Source organism: Anser anser (assembly GCF_964211835.1).
Source record: "Anser anser genome assembly, chromosome: 18".
Lineage (NCBI taxonomy): Eukaryota > Metazoa > Chordata > Aves > Anseriformes > Anatidae > Anser > Anser anser.
The window spans coordinates 5,502,391-5,529,390 of NC_139739.1; the positions used below are offsets into that span (position 1 = coordinate 5,502,391).

The following is a 27,000-nucleotide window of genomic DNA, read 5'->3' on the forward strand; positions in this document are numbered from 1 at the left end:
CTGTGCTTACTCCTTGCAAAGGTCATGATTTGGTCTTTGTGCTGCTTGTATTGACAGGCAGGTAGTAGCCCTTAGTATATGACTATAGCTTTTAGGTACTACTGCAATGCAATAAACCCTAATAATAACAGTCAGCTGTAAAGACCATTTATGTGAGTGACAGCCTGCTTGATCTGTGTCTCAGTTTCTTGATACCTGCTTGGTCAACGTGACTTTGATTCTCAGGGCAGAGGATCTTAACTGGAATAGTTTTAACAACGAGAACTATTTTCTTTTTAAAATAATCTGCCACTGCAACAGGAGGTAATAGAGTGCCTGAGAAGGCAGTAGTTCCTAAGTACTTGTCTCCACACTGCTACTGACAATTTTGGGGCCATTAGCAAGTCACTTAGAAATGCAGGATAGCTATTACCCCATCGAGAAGATGGGGAAAATTGTATTTGCTTGACTACTTCATAAACAGGCTATGAAAGTTAAATCATACTTGTAGAGCATGCTGAACACAGCAGAAAAAAAATCAGTCAGTAAAAGCCTTTTACCAGCCAGTAGCACCCGTGTGATTTCACCTTAGCACTACTTTAAAAAGGCAAATCACTGCACAATCTCATATTAGGAAATAACATTTATTATGATGCAACAATAAAGACGTAAGAGTCCGTAATCTCCTCAGGTGACGGAACATAATTCCCACTTACTTCAGTGTGTCACTTGTCTGGTTTATGCCCCAGAATACGGTCTGACTGAAGTGACAGCCCCAGAGACTATCACGAGTCATTCACCTCATTAAAGGCCACCTTTACAAAAAGGGCAAACCAAGCTACAAGGCCTGGAAACCTCAGGTATGTCGTAATCTTGCTGTTTAAAATCTCAAGGTACTCTTAAGTAGTGTCATGCACCGTTACCTTGTCTGAACAGCCAGTCTGTCTCTAATCTACATCTACCTCTACCTACACCTACCTGAACAGTCAGCTCTGCTTCTGATCTGTGTATAAAAAAGGCTCAGACTACTGCATCTTTTATCTTCTTCCCTCTGAATAGTTAGGCTGGTTCTAAGTTTTTGGACTTCCTTAGCACCAGAAGCTGTATTTTAGTCTTTCCTTACATTTCTCAAAAGACATTTTCATCAAACGTTGGTCAGGGATAGAAGCTAGAGGACAGAAGAAAGATCAGATCTTCTCAAGTTAGCTGAAATATGCTTTTTCTATACCTTCTAAAAATCAGAGTTTTATTCAGCCACTAACTTAAGACACATGAATTCTAAAAGTTGCTACAATCACATACAGTCTTTCTGGCCTTCTAAGGTCACACTGCCAATGGAAACTTCCTTTTCCCAGCAGTACCATCTCTTCGTGAACAGGTTACAGGAAAGGCTCCAAAAGAGTGACAAGGCATGGGGAAAAGTGCAACTAGAGAGGCCTCATGCTTGCTAAGGGGCTGTGTGTTTCCATTTCTGTAGCCTTTTATATTACCCCTGGACAAGATCATGACCTGGTGATTAGGGGTGTTTTTTAAAACTGAAGAAATAACCATTGGTGGTGATTATTCCTTACCCTGTTCTTTGCAAGATTTGGATGTCTCATTTTTAACTTCACCCATAATAACCTTTCACTACAAAGGGTGAATGAACGTATTAGCTCAAGGTGTCTATTTTGTGCTCTCCTGGTCCCTGGAGTAAAATGCGAACATCCACTCCCACTCTGACAGGAGAGACTGCAGAACAGAGAATAATAATAATAAAAAAAACCTCTGGTGCTGGGCACACAACTTAGACTGGCAAGAATCACAATACAATTTGCCTTCATAAATGAGTAACTGTGATCATCAGAATGATGCTTCAGATGCTGAGCACATAACCACAGGCCGATCAGAACATCCCTACCCATACACATTCTGGACTGGATATGTGGTTGGGGTGGTTCTCTCAAATGCAGCTACCTCTGGCCCTGAAATCCTATTGTGGGCAACACCACATCCTCCTCAGGAATTTGAGATGAGGATACCTCATCCATCTGCCTGGTCCTCCCTTTCACTACAGCATCCTTTTAAAATCTTTTACTATAACTTTATAATCAAAGTAATACATCCTAAATAGGAAATACCTTACAGAGAAGCTGTTAATAACATGATTTTTAGTTCCCATATAGTGAGATGAATCACAGCAAAACCCAAAGTTTTCTGATGCTCATCCAACAGGTCACAGACAAACTCCAGATCTGCCAGCTCCTTGTAGAGGACACTATCTACTCAACCATATCAATACCAGATTTTAAAGGGAGAATTTGGACAAGAAGAGAAAAATCCATTCTTGGTTTCTCTGCACTGCAACTGCTACTTATCAAAAGATTTGGATAACTCATCTGAATACAGAAATACGACCAAAGAAACAATGGACTCTCCTGAAAGACTAGTGATCTTTCAGTGAGCTCACCTGAAAATACTCAGATGGCATCATTAGTAATTTGGAGATCAACATGGCTCAAAGATAAAAATCTGTACATTGCTGTAAAATTAAAATATATATATTTTTTCATCTGTCTTGGACATAAGGAGGAGAGACAAGGCATTGTGTAAGAAGGTCATTAGAAGTGTGATTTTTGTAGCAAAGAAATACAAGACACTAGCAAATGGCCATTTAACTAATGAACTTTAAAAGATATTGCCCTTCATATTTTAATCTAAAAGACCTTTTGATGTCACACGTAGACTTCTCTCTGAGCGTGGAAATTTCTGCACTAATAAAATTTTGGCTAAACTTTACAAGTACAGAAAAATAAAATCTAATCAGACATTTGGATACACAATCTCCTTACCTTCACTAAACACTAAAATAGCGAATAACAAACAGCAGTGGAGAAACAGAGGGACAGAGAACCCAGGAAAAAATACAGAATATTTATTTATTTATTTTACATCGAGACTGGGCATTGAGACAGCTGAACTTTAGAGACTGCCGCAGAAGAATCAGAAGGATTTTTTGTGGATTCCTCTTCTCAGTTTTAAACTGGCCAAATCAGACCAGGGGAGTAGTTAAAATGTGAAGAGAAAGAATCAGTTGTGTAATGCCATAGAGAAGAGAGGGTTTTACAAATTGTTTAAACATCCCCACCCATGCTTAAGGTTAAGTGACAGAACAAACCAAAGCTATAGAAGAAGGTAGAGAAAGATGCAGATTAGGATTCTTTTCAATCTGTCAGAAGAGGTACAAATTCAGGCTTGGGAATAGCATGAAATAGCCACATAAATATAAGGCCCATAGAGAAGCCCATTTCATTATACACTTTTATGTGGCTGGTAACCTTCCTGATCACTACTTATTGCCTGATTGTTTCTACTTCTAAAATATGATTTAGTTCAGCACTAGGAAAAAAAAATAAATTGATTTAGCTCAGCACTAGAAGAGCACACAAGCAATTTGATAAAATGTCAGTCTTGTTCAAATTTTCTTGCTGCACAAATTGAGTGCTAATGATCTCAACTCCACTGTCCTCATGTATTTATGCAGCCTTTTTCATGTTTGCTGGATTATTATTGATTGTTAGATAAAATGAAAAATAAGAGAAGTTCACATAACCTAAACTCTAAGGGCTTTTTAAGAAAAAGATCCATATTATCAATGGGCGTTGCTTATTCACTACCACAATTTCACATTAGTCACCATATTCCCACAATTATCATCAGAAAGAAGGTATTAAAAATACTATAGACAGACAACAAGCTCTTTATAATAATGGTATGTAGATATTTCTGACCTCCAAGTTTGGTTTACAAATGCAGTAATGTCACATACAAAACCTCAGTTTACCTTTTCTCACAATACCAGAGTTTTAGGAGTTTCTAATACAACCTTCAGTTATTTCATAAAAATAGTGGTATTTTATACTTTCTATTTCTCTCCTCTGGAAATCTGCCCGTAGAGTTTGACAGTGAAGCTCAAAACTATATATAGGCTAGGATAGCATGGACCAACTTAACAGTATATAATCAGGACATTTCATGTTGCTAGTGAAGCTAAACTGGATTTACTCTGAAGTTTTCCAATAGCTACTCACTCAGCAGCAGCTACAGAAAATGATTAAGGCCATAAAGCTACGAATGTGAAAGAATACAAACAATAAAGATAGGATTCTCTAACTGGAAACCCAGCCCAAGGTGCGCCAAAGTGAGCCAAAGTGTGAGCAGCCCCAAAGAGATCTAGTGCAATGCCTGGCTGAGCGACAGACCGCTCCTAAACTGTCCTCTGCACGGGGATCATAAATACTGGTTAAGTCTGATTGTATGGGGCTTGTAAAGCCTTAAAAGCTCTGCCTTATCATATAGTCTTTTCCAAACCTATGTTACAACCAATTCTTACCCTCCCTGGGGAGCGCAGCCTTAAATGCAAGTCTCCACCGTGAAACCCCGTTACTGGAAGGCACAAGCAGAGGAGCTACAAGGCAGCGCATGCCGTAGACTAACCAAGGGAGGGCCGAGGCTTCTGGGCAGTCAGTGAAGGGCTCGTAATCCCATGCTTCTGCTGCAGTTACATCTGCTAAAATTTATGAACTGGGGAAAAAAATCCACAGTGGAGTAGGGCTCCACCAGCTGATCAAGGGATACAGCTCTCCCCTCACATGCCAAGCATTCATGGAAAGGACATCCAACAATTGCAACAAAACCACATTGAAGCTTACCATAAAACCAGGCTGCACTTCTCACAAATGGGAGCAGCATCAGATCCTGCCCGCATCCCTCTTTCCACACTGGGATGCCTTCATGCTGCCCTGTCTGACAATGGCACACAATTTTGTGCTGCCAGCTTCTGGCAAAATCCACATCACAATGTGAAAACACATGGAGGCAACAAAAAGGCACAGTTCCACCAGTGTCCTGGTTAAACGCAGTATCTGGGATTCCATTTCAGAATGAAGTAATGAAAAGAATGTTTTCCCACATTTTTTCATGAAAAAAAAATAAAAGAAAAACAGATTTGGGAAACTAGAGGATATGTAATCGTCTGTTGTTCTCATAACTTTTTACTTCTTTAAGGGTAAGAACTGTATATAATTTATTGCACAGTGTTCACTACTAAGCATAATTATAAATTGAATGGCTGTTAAAAAATAGCTATACTGTTATATGTATATATCTACACCTAACATTATGTACCTTAGAGCAATTCTGTCTCTACCATTTGTTTGTTGATTTATCTCCAGAAATAGGAAAACAAATTCAAAATGTTGAAAGCAGAAAACATCAATACTGTCGACTTTAAAAGAAAAGGAAGGTTATATTTACCAGGCTCAACAATAGCATGCTAAGAAAAAAAAAAAAACACTAAGTCTACACTGTAGACATGAGTTTTCTGAATCTAAGTTTGGAAAAGAACTGTGGCATCCATACATATGTTAATTGCAATTGTCTAACAGAGCACAGTGTTAATAATCAGCAGTAACTTGGGATTGCAGTTTACAGGAATTGTAACTGTATAACACTAGGAGCTTGGAAGCATGAATTACTGAAAGTATTTAAAGAACTGACATGAAATAATACTTGACTTTCATTTTTGGCAGAAAACCTCAGATAAAAATTTCCTTTTAATTTCCATTTAATTTCAGTTTCCAGTACGCCCATCGTGAAACCTGGAGAAAACAGAGGAGAGAGGAGAGAAACTTGGAGAAAAGAGAGGTGGATGAAGACCAGAATATTTCCCACAAGTTTCAGGGATCACTCCACACCTCTCCAAGGGAAGGACAGAGTCTTCAGCCTTCTCTGGTCATCAGCATGTGAAAAGATGATAAAGAAGTTTGTGTGGCAACAGAGTGTATGTCCTGTGCTGGTCAGCGTTAAGGGGCTTTGAGGGTTGCCTTTGATCACGGAGGCAGAGCTGTGGGCTCTAGAGCTGCTCTCTTTGGGCTAGGATGTTCTTTCTACAGCATTCATGCCTCTGCACACAACCAGCCTGCACAGCCGGTTACAAAGAACACAATTAATAATTAATTTGCATTCAAAAGGAAAAAAAAGTAATAGGATAAAGGCACCGGATGTTCAATCCCTTATTTTATAAAAGCATTTAATACTGCTTCACTAGGAAGCTATAATCACTCATTGTTTGCATACAGCATGCAAACATCATCTTCATATACTTGTTTACAGCATCAATGGCAGAATGGCTACAGAGAGGTGAAGAGACTTGGCCAAGACCAAGAGAAAGAAAGTGTGCAACACAAGCTGAGAAATCAGACTGCTTCTTAAGGCCCAGTGTTCAAGTTCAAGCTCACAACCTGGGACGTACACCAGTGTTCCATATTTATCCATCATTTACATTTTATCTCCTCCTTCCTTTCCTCTGTCACATCTATACAGTCAAGACAAATATTTTTAATTTCTTTAGTTCATTAAAAACCAAAGCCTAGACCTTGGCCCTAATGGTCCATCTCTTTCACAAAATTAAAAACAGTCTATCAGTTTCACATCCACTACTGCACAAAACAGCAGTCTGAGAAAAAAGAGCACAGGTACCTTTTCCTATATATTTTGTATTTAGCAGCTTCTCCAAAGATCCCCCTGGAGATAATTTCCTGTCAGAAAGGAGACAGAGTTTGCTCTTAACATAATTGTTTCAAAACAAAGAATTTTCAGGAGAGATGAATAAATTTTGACTGTGGTTGTTTTGCATGACTGTTTCTTCTTTTTTGACCTGTACATCCTATATTTTCCATCTGTTCAAGTCATGATTTCCAGTCCACTGGAGCAAAAGCAATGGTAAAAGCATTTTGCCAGCAGCCCTTGGCCTCACTTTATGAATACAGTTGCCAAGTCTTGCTGCCACTCAAGATAGGACTTCTAAATATAAGGGACAGTTTCAAAATAAAGATTAATACGATTTTCTCATAAAAGTTATATTGAAGGGGAAAGAATTCGTGTTTTCCTTTCCTTTATCAGACACAGATATTACTTTCTCTATGACCTTTGAAGCAGCCTGACCACATATAGGGTGCTTTAACGTGCAACCCTGAATTCTCCCCAACTAGTTTATATTTTTCAAATTGAAAAAAATAGAAAAAATATGCCTGTCATGTAATAACTGGCCATCGATTGGTGAAAATCCATACACTGTAAGGTAAGAACGGACCATTTGGATAACAGAGTGATCTGTGTAACAGCTGAGGCCAAAGACTGCTCTTCCTCTCCCCGACCTGCATTTCTCTCCTTAGACACACCATTTCCTTCCAAATGCTCACAGCAGACAAGGCCTGTTATCCTTCCCTATGGATTTTGATCAGTCATTTCACTGAGTATTTACACTAGTGGGTCATTTCTTCTCCTTTTCACTCCATCTCAACTGACAGAAAGGACCTTCTACATGTCTGTTCATGCCCTCATATTTACATGTTCTAACAAGAACTGCATTTCCTTCCATCTACCCTGACCCTATGTCTGTACCCCTACAAGGCACTAGAATTTACAGTTTTTAGGAATTTAAAATTCAGCCAGGTCATAGAATAGGGCTCTGGTGGCTTTTACACAATGCCAGCTTGACAATCCATTCTGAAATCAGAACAGGCAGCGCATAACAAATGTTCTCTTTGGTTTAGTTCACTATGCCACAAGGGAACCTACATAGGACAATGGATATTGTAAACTGGCATATAAGGCCCTATTTTAGGACTGGAAATCTTAATTCAATCGAAGGCCAGTATTCAGAGAAATTAAAGTCACCACAGTAAACATGCTCTTCACACCTTATCAGCAGTGGCTTCAGTGCTTTTTAGCTGATGTGGATCTCGACAGAAGCCACGTAGGAGAGCTGCACGCACACGCATGAATGTGTAGTCCCATGCTTGAGCCATTGCACACAGAACAAAATGTAATTTTAACATTATTGTACAAAGCACAAACAGTGCAAGTTACTCTTTATCAGGCTAACATTGACAAAGAACGTATAGCTGTTCTGAGCGGTCTTATCCCACTATTATCTTAAGGCTTTCACCAGTGATCCCTTTTCCAAGGGCAGCCTGAGCCAACACAAACCTCCAGCAACATTTTGAGGCTGGCCAACACAGTCCCCCCCAAGGGCTGCGGGCAGGCACACAGTTGCACCAGGACTGTAAGGCGCTCAAGTCTACTTCTACAAAACTTCTATTTGGAAACTCTTGCTTGTTGTGATTGCCACTCCTAAGCTGTACAACCTGCACTGGTCTGCTGCTGTGCAGTGCTGCCAACCTCAGCCCCACCTTTGCTGCTTGCTGCTGGACTGCTTCAGTATCTAACTACTCTGAGAGACATTTCCTCCTAAACAGAGAGCCCCGAAAGAAGCTTTAACTCCTTGTCCAACTGGGATTATAACAGCTCCCAACACAGAAAAGAATTTTACCCAAAGCATTTAATCAAGCTCAATTTTTGTTCTTACCTAGTGGCTGCTTTTACAGCAGAAGATACATATAGCTCAGCAACCATGCAAAACTGAATAAACTTTGTATAGTTCATGGAGGGATGACTGCAGAACATAGATACTACAATTTTGACAAAAAAATAGACATGCCATAGCACGATCAAAGAGATAGAAGTAATGGTGGTTTAGCAGCATGGTAGAAAAGATAATATTGTAACTACTCTGATACTATAGCTGATTATAGTCTGGGTGAAATCCAGTTACTGTTAGAAAAAGCAGGTCAAGAAAAATCAAAACTCAGGAAACTGGTATGAGTAACAGCAAATCGTTGTAAAAGTTTGTTTTTAAAAGGTAATACAAACTGATTTTTTGAAGAAAATGCCACAGCTTTCATTTTTAACTGTTATTTGCTATCTATGAATAGCTTTTTTTTTTTGGTTTATGGTAACTTAGATTTTAAGATAAAAAGGCAAAAATCAAATGCATTGCTTCCTTTTTTGTTCAGAAAATTAATGTTAGAAGCATTCATTTAGAAGTTTAGGTGTTCAGTTTTCATTCCAATTTAAGCAAAACAAGACATTTGAAAGTTTTTATAAACCTACATTTACTATAATTATCATAGTTACAAGCTAGCTCTACTTTTAACTGATCACAGATCATGGAAGTACAGATGCTTTGAAGTCAGATTTCTAAGATGTTGCATTCACAGTGTATAAGCCACTGGAGTTGTGTTTTTGTTTTTTTTTTTACCTTATTTCTCTTAGAAAAGTTTTTCTTTTATATATAAACAAATTTTCAAATGTTATAGCAGTCTCCGTGTGTGTGAAGTTATGTAACTTCAATGCCATTAGTATACAGAAAGCTAGAAGAATGCCCCTGAATGTTTGCTGACTGAGGAATTCAGATTGTCTGTCATGAAAGCAGTCACTCAAAAGCAACCTGTCGTTGGCAGATGGACTCAGAACATACAAGCTTGATGTGGTAAGGAGAGTGGTTATCCTACTGGTATTTGTCCTCTGCCACATGAAGAGGAAATAACTGTCCTCAAGTCAGCAGCCAAGTGGTTATTCAGCCATATATCACACGCTTGTAAAGGAAAAATGACCTGATTTTATGGCACACCACTTCCTCTGCAAATCCCACACAAACCACCCTGAAAAAAAAAAATCTTAAAAACGAACAGTTTGAGCCCTTGCTGCTTAGGTCAGCAGAGTCAGAGGGGACAATCCTGCATGAGGTATACATGCAAGCCCAACAAAGTTGCATTTACAGCTTTGTGCTATTTTAATAATTGAGGCCTGAAACACCTACGTGATGTTAGCCAGAGATTTTTGGAGTATGAGATATATAAACACCAGAGAAAGGAGTATTTTGTCTCAAGTCAGAGTAGAAGTGAACTTTTTAGGTGAAGGCACCCAGCACGTCCCCTGTCCTCTGACATTTGACAAAGGGAGCAGCAAACCTCCTGCACTCATGAAGCCCCTTAGGAGGGGCACTCTGTGAGCCTTCCTGAGCTTTGGCATCAGTGCTCATCCCCAGGACAAACACCCAGGACAAGGCAGTCAATCTCAGAAGCCATGGTACAGTGTTTACCTCCAGTGCTAAAAGAGCTGACGTGACTCGTTGGTAGGGGGTAAGCCAAAGACAGCAGCTCTGCACACACCACTCCCCCATGGCACTGTCAGACCCACAACCCTAGTTGTAGAGCTGGCACACAGAGTGGCAAACCTGGAAGGAGAGGACAACCGGACAGCCTTGCTCACATGCGATGCACATCTACTCCCAGTTTGCCCCAGCATATAGCCTGATAGTCTTTGCTGTTCATTCTTGGGTTGGTGGTTAGAAGGAGCTTCCTACTAATATCCCAAATGACTGAAAAGCAACCAAGTAAATCAGTGTGGCACTTGAAGTTCTATTACACCAAAAAAAGCTGCCACCACCACCCTGCCCTTATTGACACTTTATGTGAATAATGGCATGTTTGAGTTTCAACATGTAAAACAGGCTTACAACAAGCTGGGGAGAAGTTTAAGCGTATAAATCCTACTTAGATGCCTAATTTTTGCTCGAAGTCTATAAATACCTTTGTGGATTTGAGCTTTACTAATCTTAACATGAGTTCAGTGAGAGATTAGGAGCACCACAAACTCTAGCTCAGGAGACTCTAAATGTTATCTCTTATTAGCCCACATATGGGTCCCTGGTCTATTTTTTATTATTGTAACTAGCACTCAAAAGCTTTTTTTTTTTTTTTTAAATTGTCCTTTCTTACTCAAAGAGATCACATCTCAGCAATTCATACAATATTAGACCAAACGATACAAGAAAAATCAAGTCAACTAACTGGAATTCAGTTTCTGCAGAGCAGTAATTGAGGGATTTTTGGGCAAATTATACATGAGAAATCGACTTCCCACACCAAGAGTAGAAAAAAATAAGGTACCAAAGAAGAAAAAAAAACAGCCTTACCTCAGTGTGAATTGATCTTCTGTTGAATTTTTAGCAATAAATACAAGGAAAGTCAAAATGTCACCTTGCTTGACAGTCTTTGGTGCATACCGGATGGCAATATTATTATCCAATCTAATTTCATTTAAGGAAGGGCCAGCATGTGTCTGGTAAAGGAAAACACTTCCAATCCTCTGCAAGGGAGGTCCTGACTCATCAATGTCATTGCGCCCCGGTCGGATCCCATTACTTTTCCTAACATCCTCCTTGGTGCATTCTCCTTTCTCATCTCCTGGTTGTATGGCATAGTAAAGCTCCACAGGGCTCCCTTGAGAATGATCCATTGGTTTCTTACGGCCGGCAACAACTGTGGGGGGGTTAAACCAGCTTGCCAGGAGTTCCAGCTCTGCCACACACAACCCCAGGTCCCCTTGCAGCCTGCAGCTGCCTCTGACCTCCCGCGTCTCTCGAAAGGCAAACACCCGCAGGCAGGGCAGCCGCTCCGTGGTGCTGTAGTCATCCCAGTCCCTGCCCACGATGTAGAACAGGACCTGGACTTTGGGCTTGCTAGGGTAAATTTTGTTACTCATTATGAAGGCCTTAAGTTTCCAATTAAATGAGAACTTGTTAGTAGATCCAAATGGATTCGAAGACAGCATTAAGTCCTGGGGCACAACTTGTTCGATGGAAAAAGGTCCATAACTGGCATTTAACACCGGTGGCCTCTTGGATTTGTAGATGAGAAAGGATTCCACTCGGGACTGCAAGCTAGAGTTCCTCATAATATCCTGGTTGGCTTCCTTCAGAAAGAAGGAAACATCTGCGTTGTGGATACGATAGGTCACGGGCAAGTAAGTTGGCAGTAAGGAAAACCTCTGTATGCTTTCCAGGATCCCTCGACTCTCAGTCACTGTTGAAAGGAAAGCAGAGTTTAAAAGATCAAATCTTCAAATCATACTGTGATATAACCTTCCTGACTTTAATGGGGGATTGACAGTGCTGTAGGTGATATCAGTGGCCATAAGAAGCGTAATCAATCCATGCGGAAGTAGCCTAAGCAGATGATGATTTATCTAGTTAGTTTGGAAAAAAACACGCTATTTTATGTTCTCCATAGCAGACAGATAAAAAGAGTAGCTTGTATAGGTTTACCCGTGCCAAATGCCAAAACTCTACTTGCAATATACATTTATTATTTGAGAGCAAAATTACTCCATCAGCATCTGCAACATAACATCACTGCACAGGCACATTCAAAAAGAAATTTGATCATTAAAGCAAACTGCTCCTGTACAGGAAAGCAGTGCCACGATTTTACATCAAATGTTGCATATGGACCACTTAGACCTCACTTCAGCATCCTCTGCAGCACTGTCAAGCAATACATGGACTTTAAGTGACTTCCTGCATGGGGCTGAAATCACTTGGAGAATAATTAGCACAATAACCAATACATAAGTGCTCCTTTACAACACTCTGGTACTACAGGACTTCAAATGGAGCTTTATTTGCATCCTATTTATGGTCCTTCTATTTCACTTCATTTATGAAGAAAGGTTTCTTTTCCTGTAAGTAACTATTAGGACTCGCACCACTGTTGTTGCCTAACCCTGCATTGTTCCTTAATACAACTGCATTTTCTGCAGGTTATACATCACTGCACATTGAAAGAACATTTTCAATGACACTGAGCCTCTCTTACTGCGAGGTATCTATTAACTGTGCCATCGAGCAATTACCTGAGGCAGGCTATCATATTAAAGAATAAGCTCTCCATCCTTTCTAGGAACTGTCAGTCCCAAAGAGCAAAGACATACACTATTAAAAAATACAGATGTAGATATGATATGACCTTTCCTGTTTGAACATCTGACCTTCATGCTTATGTCTTTACACCCTAATTGAGCTATAAATCGCATTATTTTTTCCACAGCAAACTCAAATCTGTAACCTTATTCAGAAGAGTGAGAAAGGGTTACCACAGATGGCATTCAAGGGCAACCCAATTTCCCAAGCTCTATTCCACAAATACTTTATTAGCCCTTATTTTTTGTTTGGTATCTGACCTAAATATTTATCACCTTGTCAAGAAATGCCATGGCCTAAACTGATGATGGTTACCCCTAACCACCAATCTACCATTTATGTACAGCAATTTGCTGCAAAAAAGGCTCAAACAGGATTGAAGACTCTTCTTACCTTCAGATCCTTTGAGAAACTATTGTTAGTTCCTAAAGACTCTGATTTCAGAGTATAAGCATTCACCAAAACCAACCTGGAACGCTCCTCTCCCAGCACCAGTCACCCAATCTACCCGTGGGCAGTGTAACCCAAAATGGGAATTTGCCTTGGCAGGAGATGAGGGGAGAGGAAGCCACACTGTTGCTTCCCATACCCAGCACGCCAATCCAGGCACCTCCACAAAAATGACTTTGTGCAGGAGATCTCACCCTGCAGCCACCTGTAGCTCAGACATGTCAAATAACCTGGTGCTGCAGTTCTGTGCCCGACAGGTAAGGATGTTACAGTTTATTTCCCTTCACCCTTTGTCTGTGTAAACTGCAAGTGCAGCAGACAGACTTACCTCGCTATAAACATAGAAGTATCACCTGCAGTAACAGGGCTGTGATCTCAGTTAAGGTCTCCAGACACTACCACAAGACAAAACATCTGACTGGAAAGCCTGAGCAAGGAACTTTCTATCTGGAAAAGCAAAACCAGCCAGCTATTAAACTAAACCAAAACACACAACTAGATAAAAGTGGGCATCGTTCTGCTGCAAGGTGGAAGGCACAAATCTCGGAGTGAAAGAGGCCAGGAAGAATGGGTTGCAGAGAAAACTTTCACAATTTATAAATCTCTCTCTCCATCTTGGAAAGCCATAATTCCTTTCTGTTTTCCTTTGCAATAAGCAATTGAAATAAACTCTTAATTTTAAAAGTTTAATTGGTGTCATCTCTTAAACATCACATTTTTATTAAAGATAAATTTCATCTCAAGGAAGAGGACAATGACCCCAGCACAACACCACCAATAAAAGGCTGAAGTCCTGTGTTCCCTAGAGGTAGAATATTCTGCTGAAGAGCAGGAATATTAGATGTTGTTTTAGACAAAATCAAACCCAAGGCTTTTCTGCTTGTAAGGAAGAGTAAGCTACAGAGATTCTTTGGATGCAAAATGCCCTTTACTCCATCCTTGGTCTTTGTAGCATTTGGCTTCCACTTTCTCTCTCTCCGCCTATTCAGCGAGGGCAGATAGAGTTTTAAGAGACCCTGGTCTAGATAGTCCCCCAATAAAAAGATTTCTAACGACTCTAAATGGCTTTGCTAGTACTTGGAATTGTAGGGACACATCTCTCCTACCCAGCCCCAAGGCAAAATCTGTTCTGCTGTCATACTCCTCAGATTGCCTAGTCCATAACATCATTCCTCCATCTAATGTCCCATTTATATAGTCCATGCTCATTTTGCCCTCCTTCCAACTGCTTGGCAAAGCACCATTAAACACAGCGAGGCATCAAGGAAGCAACTTAGAAAGAGGAAAAAAGCTCTGGGTATTCAATTTTTTATTCCCCTTATTTTGATTGCAGCTCCCTCCCTTGCATTCCACAGGGAGAAGTACATTATTTTTATATTAAAACTAACAGAGTGTTTTTGCCTCATAATTTTTTAATCATTTATTTTAATGCTTAATTATCTAAGGGATTAAAAATCTTCAGTCTGTATTCCCCATCCCCACAGGAAAATGTTCCTCAGAGTTTGTAAATCAATGACTTTTCAGAATAGGACAGAGGAATAGGAATTAAAACAAGCAAACTAGCAAAAAGCACAGAGGGTGAACTGTCTATTAACAAAAGGAAACAGTATCACTAGTTAGAGCAAGGTCCACTGGCTTGTAAACTCTTGGGTAATGGCAAACTGGTCTGCTCATGGCTGCACTTCTCCCCACCAGCAAGCTGTCACTGTGCACTGAATATGAATTGGTTTATGCTGGAAGCTGACAGCAGCTTTCCAAACAAGGCCAAAGGCCAAAAATTCAAACAGTTTTACACTTTATCTGCGGAGAGTTATAATCAACACAAACAACAACAAAAAAAAATCTCAAAAACTACACTAAGCTCTGCAGTACCATCTGGATTTTGACTGTGAAAATTTAATGATTCTGAAGGATAGGAAATTAAAAACAAAAGCTACTAGGGTCCTTAACCACAACCATGACAGTTTTTGCACAACTTACATGTTTGATAAAAAGGAAAATATGCAGAAGATTTCAATTTTGTATATTATTGGGTGAGACCCGGCATAAAAGTGGAATTTCAAAATTTTCAGTCACACCATCTACCCTAAATATTACATCAGCTCTATAACAATCACAATTCCATTGGAATAACCCATCTAAATAAATAAGACAAAAAACACACAGTGAATTTCTCAGTTTAAATATGTCAAACAAAATAAACAATGGGTAACTGGACTGCTGTTAAGGAAACATCAAGACCAAAGTATATAGTTAAATTTAGAGAACTGCAACTCTTCTTTACTGTACCACTGTACCTTGACTTGTTTATATGGGAAATTGGGCAACAGGATAGTCACGTGTGGGAGCACAGCACATTAAATAGCCTTACTAGTTCTCTGTGTAGCACAAAGTAGGTTGTATTCTATGGCAAAAGAAAAATCAGCAGTACCAAATTAGAACAAACTCGGAGGAGTTCAACCCATCCATGTTCCTAACATCCCTATGCAATGCACACAACTTTCAACTGGTCAGTTATGGCAAGCTTTAAGATCAGTTTATCTTATGCTAAGACATTGCAAAGTTCTTCCAGGGGACCACAGCAGGCGATGCTCCATCTTGAGGGACTGCTGTGACTGCTGTTCATCACTACTGAATGTTGAAGGATTGGCCCTCCACTGGAGTAAACTATTTCTCTGCAAGGTCTGCTGAAGAGGATCTGCTGCAACTGCGGACTGGTGTTGCATTCTGGTTTCAGGAGATGATCCACAACAGTTTGAAACAAGCCAGTGCAATCTAATTTTGATGCTGCAGTTATGCCAGTAGCTATTATTTCTCAATCCCTTAAAAACTACGTCTGTATTTGATCTCTCATGCTGTGAATGGTTTGTTGAGGATTTCAATCAGTGGCCACCTGGGATGAGATGCTCTAGGAGGGTGGTTTTCTTTCCTCTCTTTAGTAAATATTCCCCTGACTGACACTGTTGAAAAAATAGTTGTCATTGATAGAACAAGCAAATTCTCTGCAGGTCAGTGAATTTGAAAAAATCTAAGAAAAAAGCAGCATATTCAGTCTCCTCCCGCACTGCCAAAACTTGCGCATATAATATATCCCTGAACCTGACACTGTAAACATGCTGCATTTACCTTCCAAAAGTTCAGACTGCTTCCTTGATTAGGCTATTAATTTTGTACTGCAGTCTGGCTAAAAATCTTAAATCTTTATTTCTTTAATATCATGTAACAGCAGCTTTCAGTCAATGACAAAAACACTATTCATAGCTCAGTTTTACTGCAACGTTATTGACCATGGCTTCAGAAAATTGAAGAAATCTGACAGACCACTAACTTCATTCTATATTACCAGATCCTTGGGACTTTATTGCCCTAACACTTACTTTATTTTTAAACTGTTCAATCCATGACCATCCAGCATTCATGAAAAATAAATCACTCTTCCAAACAATTATATACTGCTACTATTTCCAAAAAAAAAAAAAAAAAAAAGATTTTTTCTTATAGATTGAAGGGAACAACTTCTTAGGAAAATTGCCTTAACAGCTGCAAGCTCAGACTGGTAACACAATATATGATATCTGCTGCTGTATCTCCAGGATTGAGATATGTGGTTCTTTTCAGCATGGCCAGAAACATTACCTTTTAGTTAGTTTTGGACATTGAATCTTCTGAATGTCTTTCCTTTTCTAGGATTGTTATATATTGGAACATTTTCTTAGGAAAAAAAAAACCTAATAGTTTGATCTATTTGAAGACCTGAAAATTAATGTCACAAGGATGTCTGCTCTGATATACCTTCATGCTCAGTTTTGGAAACTTAAGACATTTCATTCTTAACCCAGTTAAGCAACCAAATCCACTGATGCTCAAACAAGGCAGTTTAAAGCTAAGCTATATACATTATGAATATCACCCACAGGTATATCTCAGTCAGTCCTTAGCAAAGGGATCATCTACTCCACCTGTACATGTCATTACTATGGACAAAGTCAATCAAAACTGTTACAGAAATGATCCTGCTCAGATATTTCTATCTTACAGGATTTCCTGTTTGCTTGTCATGTTCTTTCCTTTGGTTCAAACATCCTTCTGTGCAGCCCTGACACATGAATAGACAAAAACAGAGCTTTACAAGGAGGACTTACTGCCTTACCTCTTCTGCCACTCTTGTGGCAGCTTAAATTTGCTTGGAACAATTAGCACTGCATTTTCAAGCTTTTGATTAAGCGTTATGCTTTATTGAGAACAGCTTTACAACAGTGATAAACTGATGGGAGGTTTTGATCTCAGACAGAAAGAAAGGCAATACAGCCTTTGTGGCAGTTCCTTGTTTTTCTTGTTTAAAAGGAATGAAGATGTTCATTGCAGTGGTGCTCAAAGGCCAACAGGAGTCCAGAGGGAGGGAGAGAGCACTGTAGGTACAGACCAGCTCAGTGCAATAGGCTGTAAAGAGCATTGATAGCTCAGATACATTGGAGGGCAGCAAATGAAACCCACAGGGAGAAGTGCACTATCCTACACTATCAAAAGCCTGCAACCCCCCCCCAGGATCTTACTGCAGATGCTTTCCTTTGAAACCATTTTCACACAGCCACACGCCTAACTCTGTGCAGTAATACAGAGTCAAAAAAGTATTTTAATATCCTGGCACCATAAAACATGCAAATCTATCCCACAGATATCCACTCTGAAAATTCCATCCAGGAGTTATTCTCTGACAAGAAATTAAACCAAAGCCAGCAAGATAAATTTACTGTTAGGTTGTACTACATTGTATGCACAGATACATCCAAAGAAGGAACAGTATTTACCTTGAAGAATCTACAGTTCAAGTTAAGGGACAAGGTTTTAGGAACTGGAAATTGATGCCAGAATAGCGATGGGATATACCAATAACCACAAAGCCAGTGCGTGTTCATAGCTAAAAGCCAGTCATTAATCACCAATTCCTCTCTATATTCAGTACGCAGTAAGAATGTTTCAAAAAGCTTTTCAGCAAGTTTTTGACAATCTGAAAATGTGGGTGGTTAAGGACTAAATCAGCCAGATTTTCCTGTAGTCTTCAACGAGTTCATCGTATCAGCCAAAAAAGAAAACACTCTTGTTCAACATCTCTGCCATGAAAAAAGATAGAAAAGCTGACATCTCTGGCACAGAAACAGTGTGATGGTGAGCTCCTGCCTGCACTTCACAGGAACAATTCAACAGGTGAGTTTTCCTATCCTGAACATGACCTATTACAACTGTTTCCTGTTGAAGAAATTATTGCGTGTAAAAACTGCTAAGTGATCACATTATTCTTTACACAACTGCGTAAAACAAGTCTGAAAGAATGACTGATCCGTGATTATTGCTATTCCCACCAAAGCACTGATTTCCCATCACTCTTTGCCTCCTTGCACGGAAGAGAAGTACTGGTGTCTATCTGCCATACCAGTACAGAAATAAAAGCACGCAGCCTATCTGGCAGCAAGAACCCTAACCTTCACTCCTAGTGCTGTCACAGCATTAGAGAACACTTTCCAGAAAAAAAAGCTCATGCTTTCAGTAATAAACGCCATCAACCTAAAGGGCAAATACCACCAGAACAGCAACAAGGCTAAATCGGTGTGTCACAAATAGGAAAACAAAAATAGAACCTTGGAACCCATGAGTCACACATTTATTTGTAGCAAATTAAAAAGAAGAATGGCTTCAAAGCCAGAAGTCACTCATTTTAAGTCCTTTCCTTATTAGCATTTCAGACTCCTCTGCCTGCTTCACTTTATAAGATTCCCCGTAACAGTTTCATCCTTGGAAAATTATCATTCTTTTTTAAGAACTATGACTTTCCCAACCTGCCAACATCCACTCCTTTCCCCAAGTTGTTACAACTTGTCCCAGCTCTGCATGTCTTTGTGGAGCTTGTTACAAAGCAAGGGACAGATTATTTGAAAATCAAGGCCACAGAATATATAGAACAGCTGTTTTGTAAAAAGAGAACTCCACATTTCTTCTAACAGAAGTTTAAAGCTAGAATATCGTTAGAGAGTGTAATGTACATTAATGACAGTAACAAGGCAAATGCTTAATAAAGTAAATTGAACTTCATACAAATGCAGACAAATCAATTGTACCATCATTTCTAAGAGGAAGACATGTTTGCAGACTAAATTTCATGAAAACTACCAAGAACTGCTAATGCAGTCAGAAAAAGAATTTCCAAGTGTTGAATCCTGCAAGGAAAGAAGCATTCTGACACAGAGTGCTTACACTTCGTGAGAATATTGCTGTGCTGAAAGATAAGTCGGCAAATGGATTGCTGAAACATGGGCAGGAATCCTTTGTGAGAAGAAACATTACAGTCTGCCCATCAAACCACATCTTAACCACTTTTGCTTCTGTATTATCAGTCTTGCTAGATTGCTCCTCTTGAGCTATCCTGTAGTCCATCTTGTATTTAATTATTTGACCCACCTGGGAAAGGAAGAAAAGCTCCTAACGACATATAGTACGAAATTCACCCCAGCAGAGTCTCTAAATACAATGCTGAATCAGGGACCATGAAAAACATCTACAGAGCGATCCTAAATAAAGAAATCTGCTCAGTTTTTGGTGGTATATCATTTGGCCGACCTCAAAGAATAGGATGCTTTGAGGGCATCCAGAACTTTGGCTTGAGCTTCTGATTTTTATCCAAGGGGAATAGTGAAGCTGGATGACTGGCTTTATACATACCATTCACTGCGTCCAAGGGCAAATGTACGCTGTAAAGTGTGTATTTGGAACATTCAACTGCTGTGACCATGATAGTGTTATTTATATTGTCAATGGAATATTACTTGAACACAATGACTGATATTATATGGTCTCTCCACACAATCTTTTCCATGCATCAAGTTTGATTTTACAGAAAAATTTAGAAGTTAGAAAAAAATCAGAAAATGATCTTTTAGAAAGGGAGCTCTTGCTCCAACAGACAAAGCAATTTGACATCACAGAAACAATCCCCAGCATGAATATGAGCCACTATCTGATGCTTCAAAAGCAGGGCAATAAACCAACACCTAAGTGAATCTATCAATTCCACAAGCCTGCCTGTCAGGAACTCCTTGTGGACTACCATAAATGATGAGCCTGAAAGTTGAATCATCACATCAAAGGATTTCCATGCCTCCATGTCTGGAGTGAAAGCAGGCATCTGATCTTGGCATGCATAACTTCATATGCATGACTCCAAGGATCATTAAAGGTCATATCTCTTCCAGGACTTTTCATACTTCAACTCCGTTATTTGACTTGATATTTTTAAGTGCTCATCCTTTCGACAGACTCATGGGTGCAGATTGTACTTCCAGTTGCTGTATCAGTCCAGGAATTCCAGTAACCATGATGGGCTCATTGAATCTGATTATCAGTCAGATAAGGTCTTTTTGACGACAGCACTGCAGTCTGATGACAATATTTTCTTGGAATATCTCATTTTACTGAAGTTTGAAGAAACTTTTATAACTTAATCATTGATGTCTGGACAGACTACATCTCATCATTCATCAGGATTGTTCATCTGTCTCCTCAAGTTATTTTATTATTCACATTGACAGACAGATAAAGAAATCATTTAAATAAAAGGGCCACAGAAGAACACATACACCTTTATATTACCAAGTGATACAAAAATGATCAGAGAAAAATCACATAACAAAGGAAAGTTCCCACCTGAAAAGGCAGCAAAGTAATAATCACAGAGAAAAGTATTAAGATAAAAGGATATGGTACTGTTTCACACAAGATCTGATGTCAGCCTGAACATGAAAGGGCAAAGCAGTGACAGAAACCACAAAGTTTACTGTAAGGAGGAAAAAAAAAAAAAGAAGTCATGTTAACTACTGAGGGAAGAGTGGCTAGGAAACTTTTCTGAAGCTCCAGATGCAAAACATCAATAATCACACAGGGCTGCCCCCAATCCATCAACCATGTGATGCAAGGAGTAAAAGGGTACTAGACATGATAAGATACATCACTCCCTTGAGTGTTGTTGATTACAGCAAACCATGATCTTTCATCACCATAACTCACTGGGCCATCTTGACACACACCATCTCTTGGCCTTCCCTGGGATTTTGATGCGTTTATTTAATGAACCATGAAATGACAGAATCTCTCTTTAGTGAAATAGTACGAGACTAGGTGCTATACACTGATGGCTCCAGGCACCCTGGTGGTGAAAGAACTAGGAGACAGCGGCTGCAGTATCTAACATAACAAAAGATTTTTCCAGGCCCTCAACAGAGCTTTCAATGGCAATAGTTTGCCTCCCTTTCCCTTTCTGTCTATGCCACTATTTGCAGGGAAGAAATGGTGAAGCTTTTAAAGATTTAAAATACAAACACACACACATGAAATAAAAAATAAAAAAATAAAAAATAACTTAAAACTTAGAAAGCTGAAATCCTTGCCAGTATTATCTTGACGTAAAGTACTATCTTCAGTGTAATTATATTCAGAAATCAATAAAAGAAAAGCAGGGTTGGGCAGTAGGGGGAATACAGAGTGCCAACAATCCAACATCAATTGTCAGATTCCTCATGACAGATACAGGAATACAGGGCTGCACACTGAACAGCCTTATACTGCTTCAACAGACTATCAAAAAAATCAGAAGTCTCTAAGTCAATCAGATTCTGCCTCAAACATCCGCAAAATTCCATCTTCATTTTCTGCAATGATGCTAATGACTGTGTAGAGGTTGCAGTTCTGCTAGTAGGACATTATCAATGGGAGGAAACAAATTCTAAACATCAAGCCAACACCTGACTCAGCACAAGTAATAAGCCAGAAGCTGCAGGCCCTTTAGGAGATGAGCCGTGTCTATATACCCTAATCCAACTCCCATGGAACGTGAACTGCAGCACAGAAGTGTTTGTGGCTGCTGGCTAATCATTCACCCCTTCCAAAGAATGTTTATTTAAATTCATTCAAAATTTGTTAATCCATATTGTGCCTCTATGTCTTGCTGTAGGCTCTATGCCTAACATTGAATTCATATGACCAATAACTACAGTATTGATCTTCTATTACTACATTCACTAACAAGATAAAAAGATAGATATATATTTTAAATCATATTTAAATACCGTCCTAATGCTGGTATGTGCAGCATATTTCCAGGAATGTCAATAAAATTAGCATTATTTCACGAAATAAATACCTACAACATATTCATTAGAGGAAGTCCAACTTTAAAATCTTTTAGTGCATTCCCAGAAGAAACTGAAGATATCCCATAGGTACTTGTTCCTGAAAAGTCTAGAAATTGGAAGGCAGCATAGAATACATTCATACACATGCAAGCACAGATACAAGAATCTGACTTTGGTAGCAAGGAACACAGCCAGAACCAATTAGCACTGCTTCTTGGGTATTTCTAGTCTTCACTATGGTTTGTTGTATAGACATGCTACAAATAAGGGAATGTATTACATCCTGAATCCATAGGGTCTTCCTGGTTACGAATTTGAGGAGACAAAAGTTTAATAACTGTCCTGAAAAATTCTTCTGAAATAACATATGCAGTCCAAATCTCTCAGCAACCACTAAGATATCTCACCAACCTTCCCCAGATACAAAGGTTATATTTGTTAATGAAGGTGAAAAAGAACCTTCTTAACTTGTTCTTTTTTGCTGCTGAATCACAAGGTCTTTATCCTTCACATGAAACTTTCTCTTTACTACATCTTCAATCCTGACACATTCCTGATCCTTTTCATCTTCCTGTCAATTAAGGAGGGAGCTAAGGTCTCTCAGAAAAAGAAATAGCCTGAAAACAAAAACAGGTAAACATCAGAATAACTAACAAGGCAGTTTTTTCAGGAGCCTTATTGAATGACATCAAACTTTAGCAGGCCAATAGTACAGCACACTTGCGGATGCTCAGCTATCCCTAATAGCACCAGCTATGGTCTCTTGTCTCTCTATATGCATGTCAGAGAGAAAAGATGAATACGTACTTTTTTCCCCTCAAAAAAAGTTTGGCAGAGCTAATTATAGAAGCAGGTGTGCAGCTATACCTCAGCTGCTTTATCATCCCCAGTAGCATCCACAGTTGCTGTAATGGGTTAGCATGGTGAACCCCAACATTTCTTTGAGAGCAACCACATCTCTGATTTTCCAGTGCAAGAAATACAACAGATTATAATTCCTTGTAGAGTGCCAATTTATTTACTTAGGACATGAGTTTTCAAACATATTTAGACCTTGAAGACAAAAGCAGAATTTCACTGCAGGTCACTAGCCAGGTCAGGTACATCTAAATAATCAATAATGCATCTTTTCAGACTTATAATACCTTTGAAGGTCTTACATTCTTCTACAGGGCTGTGAACTGTTATTTTTACATTAAAAAGTCAGTCTGTGGTTTGACAGTGCGTTTTGCAATAAAATAGCTGTAAAATGAGTTTCTAAAGAGGCAAAATGCTTAGTATATTACTATATTTTAAAATTCCTTCTGTTCTTCACAAAATGCATCAGCTAGCTATTCTGACAACTTTCTCAAAAATACAATAGACAGATGAACTTTTAAAATGATTGAAATTATCTTTTTATAGCTCCATGAATTTTTTCTCCCTACACAGACAAACTCCAAAAGCCATGACCTCATTGAGTATTCATTTAACCAAATCTAGGGAAAGTTTTTTGCTCATGCAAATCTCAAAGTCCTGAAACTGACTCCACCTTTTAAAATGATCCTCTTTTCCTTTCTTCCTTCTCATACCTATTTAAAAGTGGTTTATAGATAAGCTGATGAGGATATAGATGCTACAGTGCTTGACACTCTGTAAACACCTAAAAATAGAAAGATAAACTAGATTTTTTTTATTGCTATTATTATTTTTTACTTCCCCTGCCTGTCAAAGCCTCCAATGTTTTCTTTAGCACTTCTTTGGGAGTTGTTCTGTCAATTTTGAGCCAGTTTCACATCTCCTTGCAGATTCTAAAGGTCATATTAAAATCTACCTCAGCTAAATACCTTGTTTTCTTGAAGCCTGACTAGAAATTGGAATGTTATACCTGGGTGTCACAGTCAGAATCCTCTGAGGAGGATGCCACGAGACGTGGAGCTGAGGACTCTGGCTATTTAATTGCAGGAGAATTCCTCCCAGAGAACATGGAGGATCTTTGAAATTCAGCAGCAATAAAGACTGCAGGCGAGCTGCACAAGAAGCACTGAGAGCTCAGATTATTTTTCCCTACCCTGCAATTATGTTAGATACTTAAAAATCCCTGCTATGTGGACATGAATAGTTTTGCATTCTAGTCCCACTGAGAAGCTTTGAACAAAAGATTTCAGAAGCACTGGTGAAAAACTTACAATAGAAAGCTCAGAAACAATAATAATCCTACATATAAAACAAATTACAGAAACATTTTCTGCCAAGCAGGTCTTCACACTTACAAAGAGCACAAGTTGAAGTCCCTGTCATAGCAAGCTCTCAGAGCTTGGTTCTCTGAGCATTCAAAACAATTATCCCCACCAGCGTCACAGTACTTATTTGCACATGTGAATCCATATGCACATTTAAAACAGTTAAATTCATTTTTAGTATCTACATTTGTGTGTAGTTAAGAAAAATCCTAATGCAAACAGTGTATATGTTAAGTCCATACCAAATGGATTCTACGGATGTATAGATGACTGGTGCTTCACATCACTGCTTTTAAATAACAGATTAAAAGATGAAGTTCTCTAATTGAATGTCCACGAAGAGCAGTATCTACCAGGTATAGCAAGACAGATGGTAGGATTTTTCTACGAGCAGAAAACCACCAGAAAGGCATTACCTAATTTAAGTGGCATTTAGAACATGTACTGGCCACTGGAATTTATTCAGTAGGATTAATTTATAGAACTGATGTTGCAGTTTGGTATATTCTACACTAGACCTGTGTGAATAATTGATTTTTCAGCTCTCCAGCTAGACTGATTAAAAACAAAAACTATTCTCTCACATCGGTCCAAAATGTGATTCTGTTTTTCACCTGATCATTACAAAAAGAAGCCCCCCAAAAATTAATACAACCTCAAGAAAAGATGATGTTATTCTTTAAAAGTTAAGACAAGTATATTTTCTAAATGAAACATAAGTCTGAAATGCAAAGCCTCCAACCTTTCTTCTCAAACTCCATCTTAGTTTTTGAATATTACTTCACAGGCAAGCTATTCAGCATTTCCAATTCACAGCCTTCCTACTGAATGGGAATGTAGAAAAGGTATTAGAATCTTTTTTAAGCTAGTAAATGTGTAATAAAGACAGGTCATTTGAAGTTTGACATTAGCCATTCATAGGGAAGCATGCTTGGACATACTAGCTCATTACCCTGTTTGGATAATAATCAAATCACTAGATAAATGAAATAAATAGTTGAGCAAATATTTCTACGTCTAGTTACCAGGATCCACAAATCACTACTAAGTGGTGTGTTATTACATAACAAGGATCAAGATTAAAGCTGTATCTGGAATACAACAAATATATAATTAAGACAGAACTGAAAAGTACTATTTATTTAATATAATTTACACTATCCTTACTCGGTTTACAAGCTAAGCTTGTTGCATATCTATGCATGAAGTCTACAAATGTGTAAAACTCCTCTCCTGGTCACTGAAAAATGCTTTGCATTGCTCAAACAAATCACAAAAGCGTACAGATGTTTACTGCCTGGTACTTTAGGAAATATCCAGGAATAAATCAACCAAGATAAACCACTGAAAGTGAAAGAAAGCAAAAGCATTAGAATGACATATTAAAAGTGTTCTCCCAAATTACATATGGTTCACAGAGATGCCACATATAAAATTTAAGACTTGATGCCTTTAAATCGGACAAGTAGTAAATAGCACTAATGACACCATGGGCATGGAAAGTGAAAAACTTTGCATATCTTCAATAATTTTGATACCTTACAATCTAACTTGAAGGAGGAAGGCAGATCAGGCCCACAGATAATATTTTGGGAGAAGATATTTATAATTGGTGGAAAGAATCATCTATTGTACAGAATAAGAGAAATGTTCCCAACAAAATGTTCATCAGTGCACGTCACATCCCATGAGAATTATCAGTAGAAGCAGATAGCATGATAAACAGTTATGTAGCTGGTCCTTTCAGGTTGATATCGTCTCTGCTGCATGTACATGCAGTTCCTTCCTCAGTATAAGATAAGTTAAATCTTGCCTAGTTTTTACTGCAACACAAGCTAAAAAGTAAATACTTTATACCTAGAGCAGATCAACATATTTTTATTAAAATTTTTTCTTCTTCCTTAAATCACCTAAAATCTGCTATTTCCTTGAATTGTAACCACATCAGGACCCACAGGCTATTTCCTGAATAACAGTTGGACAGGATACCTGCAAGGAAACACACTGTATTTTGTTACCCTCACACTCCTATTAAGCATGGAGCAGGTAACTTCCTGAGAAAGCTTTCCTGCCATATGCAGGCATTTCAAATGTGGTATGAAACAAAATACTTCTCTCTCACATTAACTAAAGGCTTCAGGTTGGTTTAGCTGCACAGTACCTGGAGAAATACTCTAAACTGGGAAGAGCCTACAGGACAGGGCAACCATGCTTCGATAAATAGCACAAGCTAACACTGCCTACCCACTTCCCTCTGCCCTGGCAGCAGGGGACATTGTGAGTCCCTTCTGGTGAGACACAGCTTTTCTCAGTATAAATATAACCATCAGACCCCTCTACTGTGTTTATGAAGCATTTGAGAACTCTCATGTGAACTCTTGAGAAAGCAAAAAGAGCAGCACTTTACTAGCGGAGAGGAGATCTTTAGTGCAAGACATCACGGAGTAGGTTTTTTTGTTGTCAGTTTTTGGGAAAAAGCCACGGGATTTGTTTGTTTGTTTGTTTTATAAGCACTAAAATGTTT

At 38.9% G+C, this 27,000-nt stretch overlaps 1 protein-coding gene across 13 annotated transcripts in view; it reads right to left on the reverse strand.

Moving 5' to 3' along the window:
• The window catches only part of TMEM132D (transmembrane protein 132D), a 288,591-nt gene that overhangs the window by 178,510 nt on the left and 83,081 nt on the right, over nt 1-27,000 (reverse strand). For 9 of the 13 annotated variants that reach the window (XM_083803690.1, XM_083803691.1, XM_083803698.1 and 6 more), the window contains one exon: nt 10,841-11,729. In XM_083803690.1, coding sequence (XP_083659816.1) covers nt 10,841-11,601 — 761 coding nt within the window. In that variant the 5' untranslated portion in view covers nt 11,602-11,729. Of the gene's footprint in view, nt 1-10,840; nt 11,730-13,403; nt 13,523-19,324; nt 21,783-27,000 lie in introns of those variants that run through there. The other 4 variants (XM_083803689.1, XM_083803699.1, XM_083803700.1 and 1 more) reach the window with 2 other exon arrangements.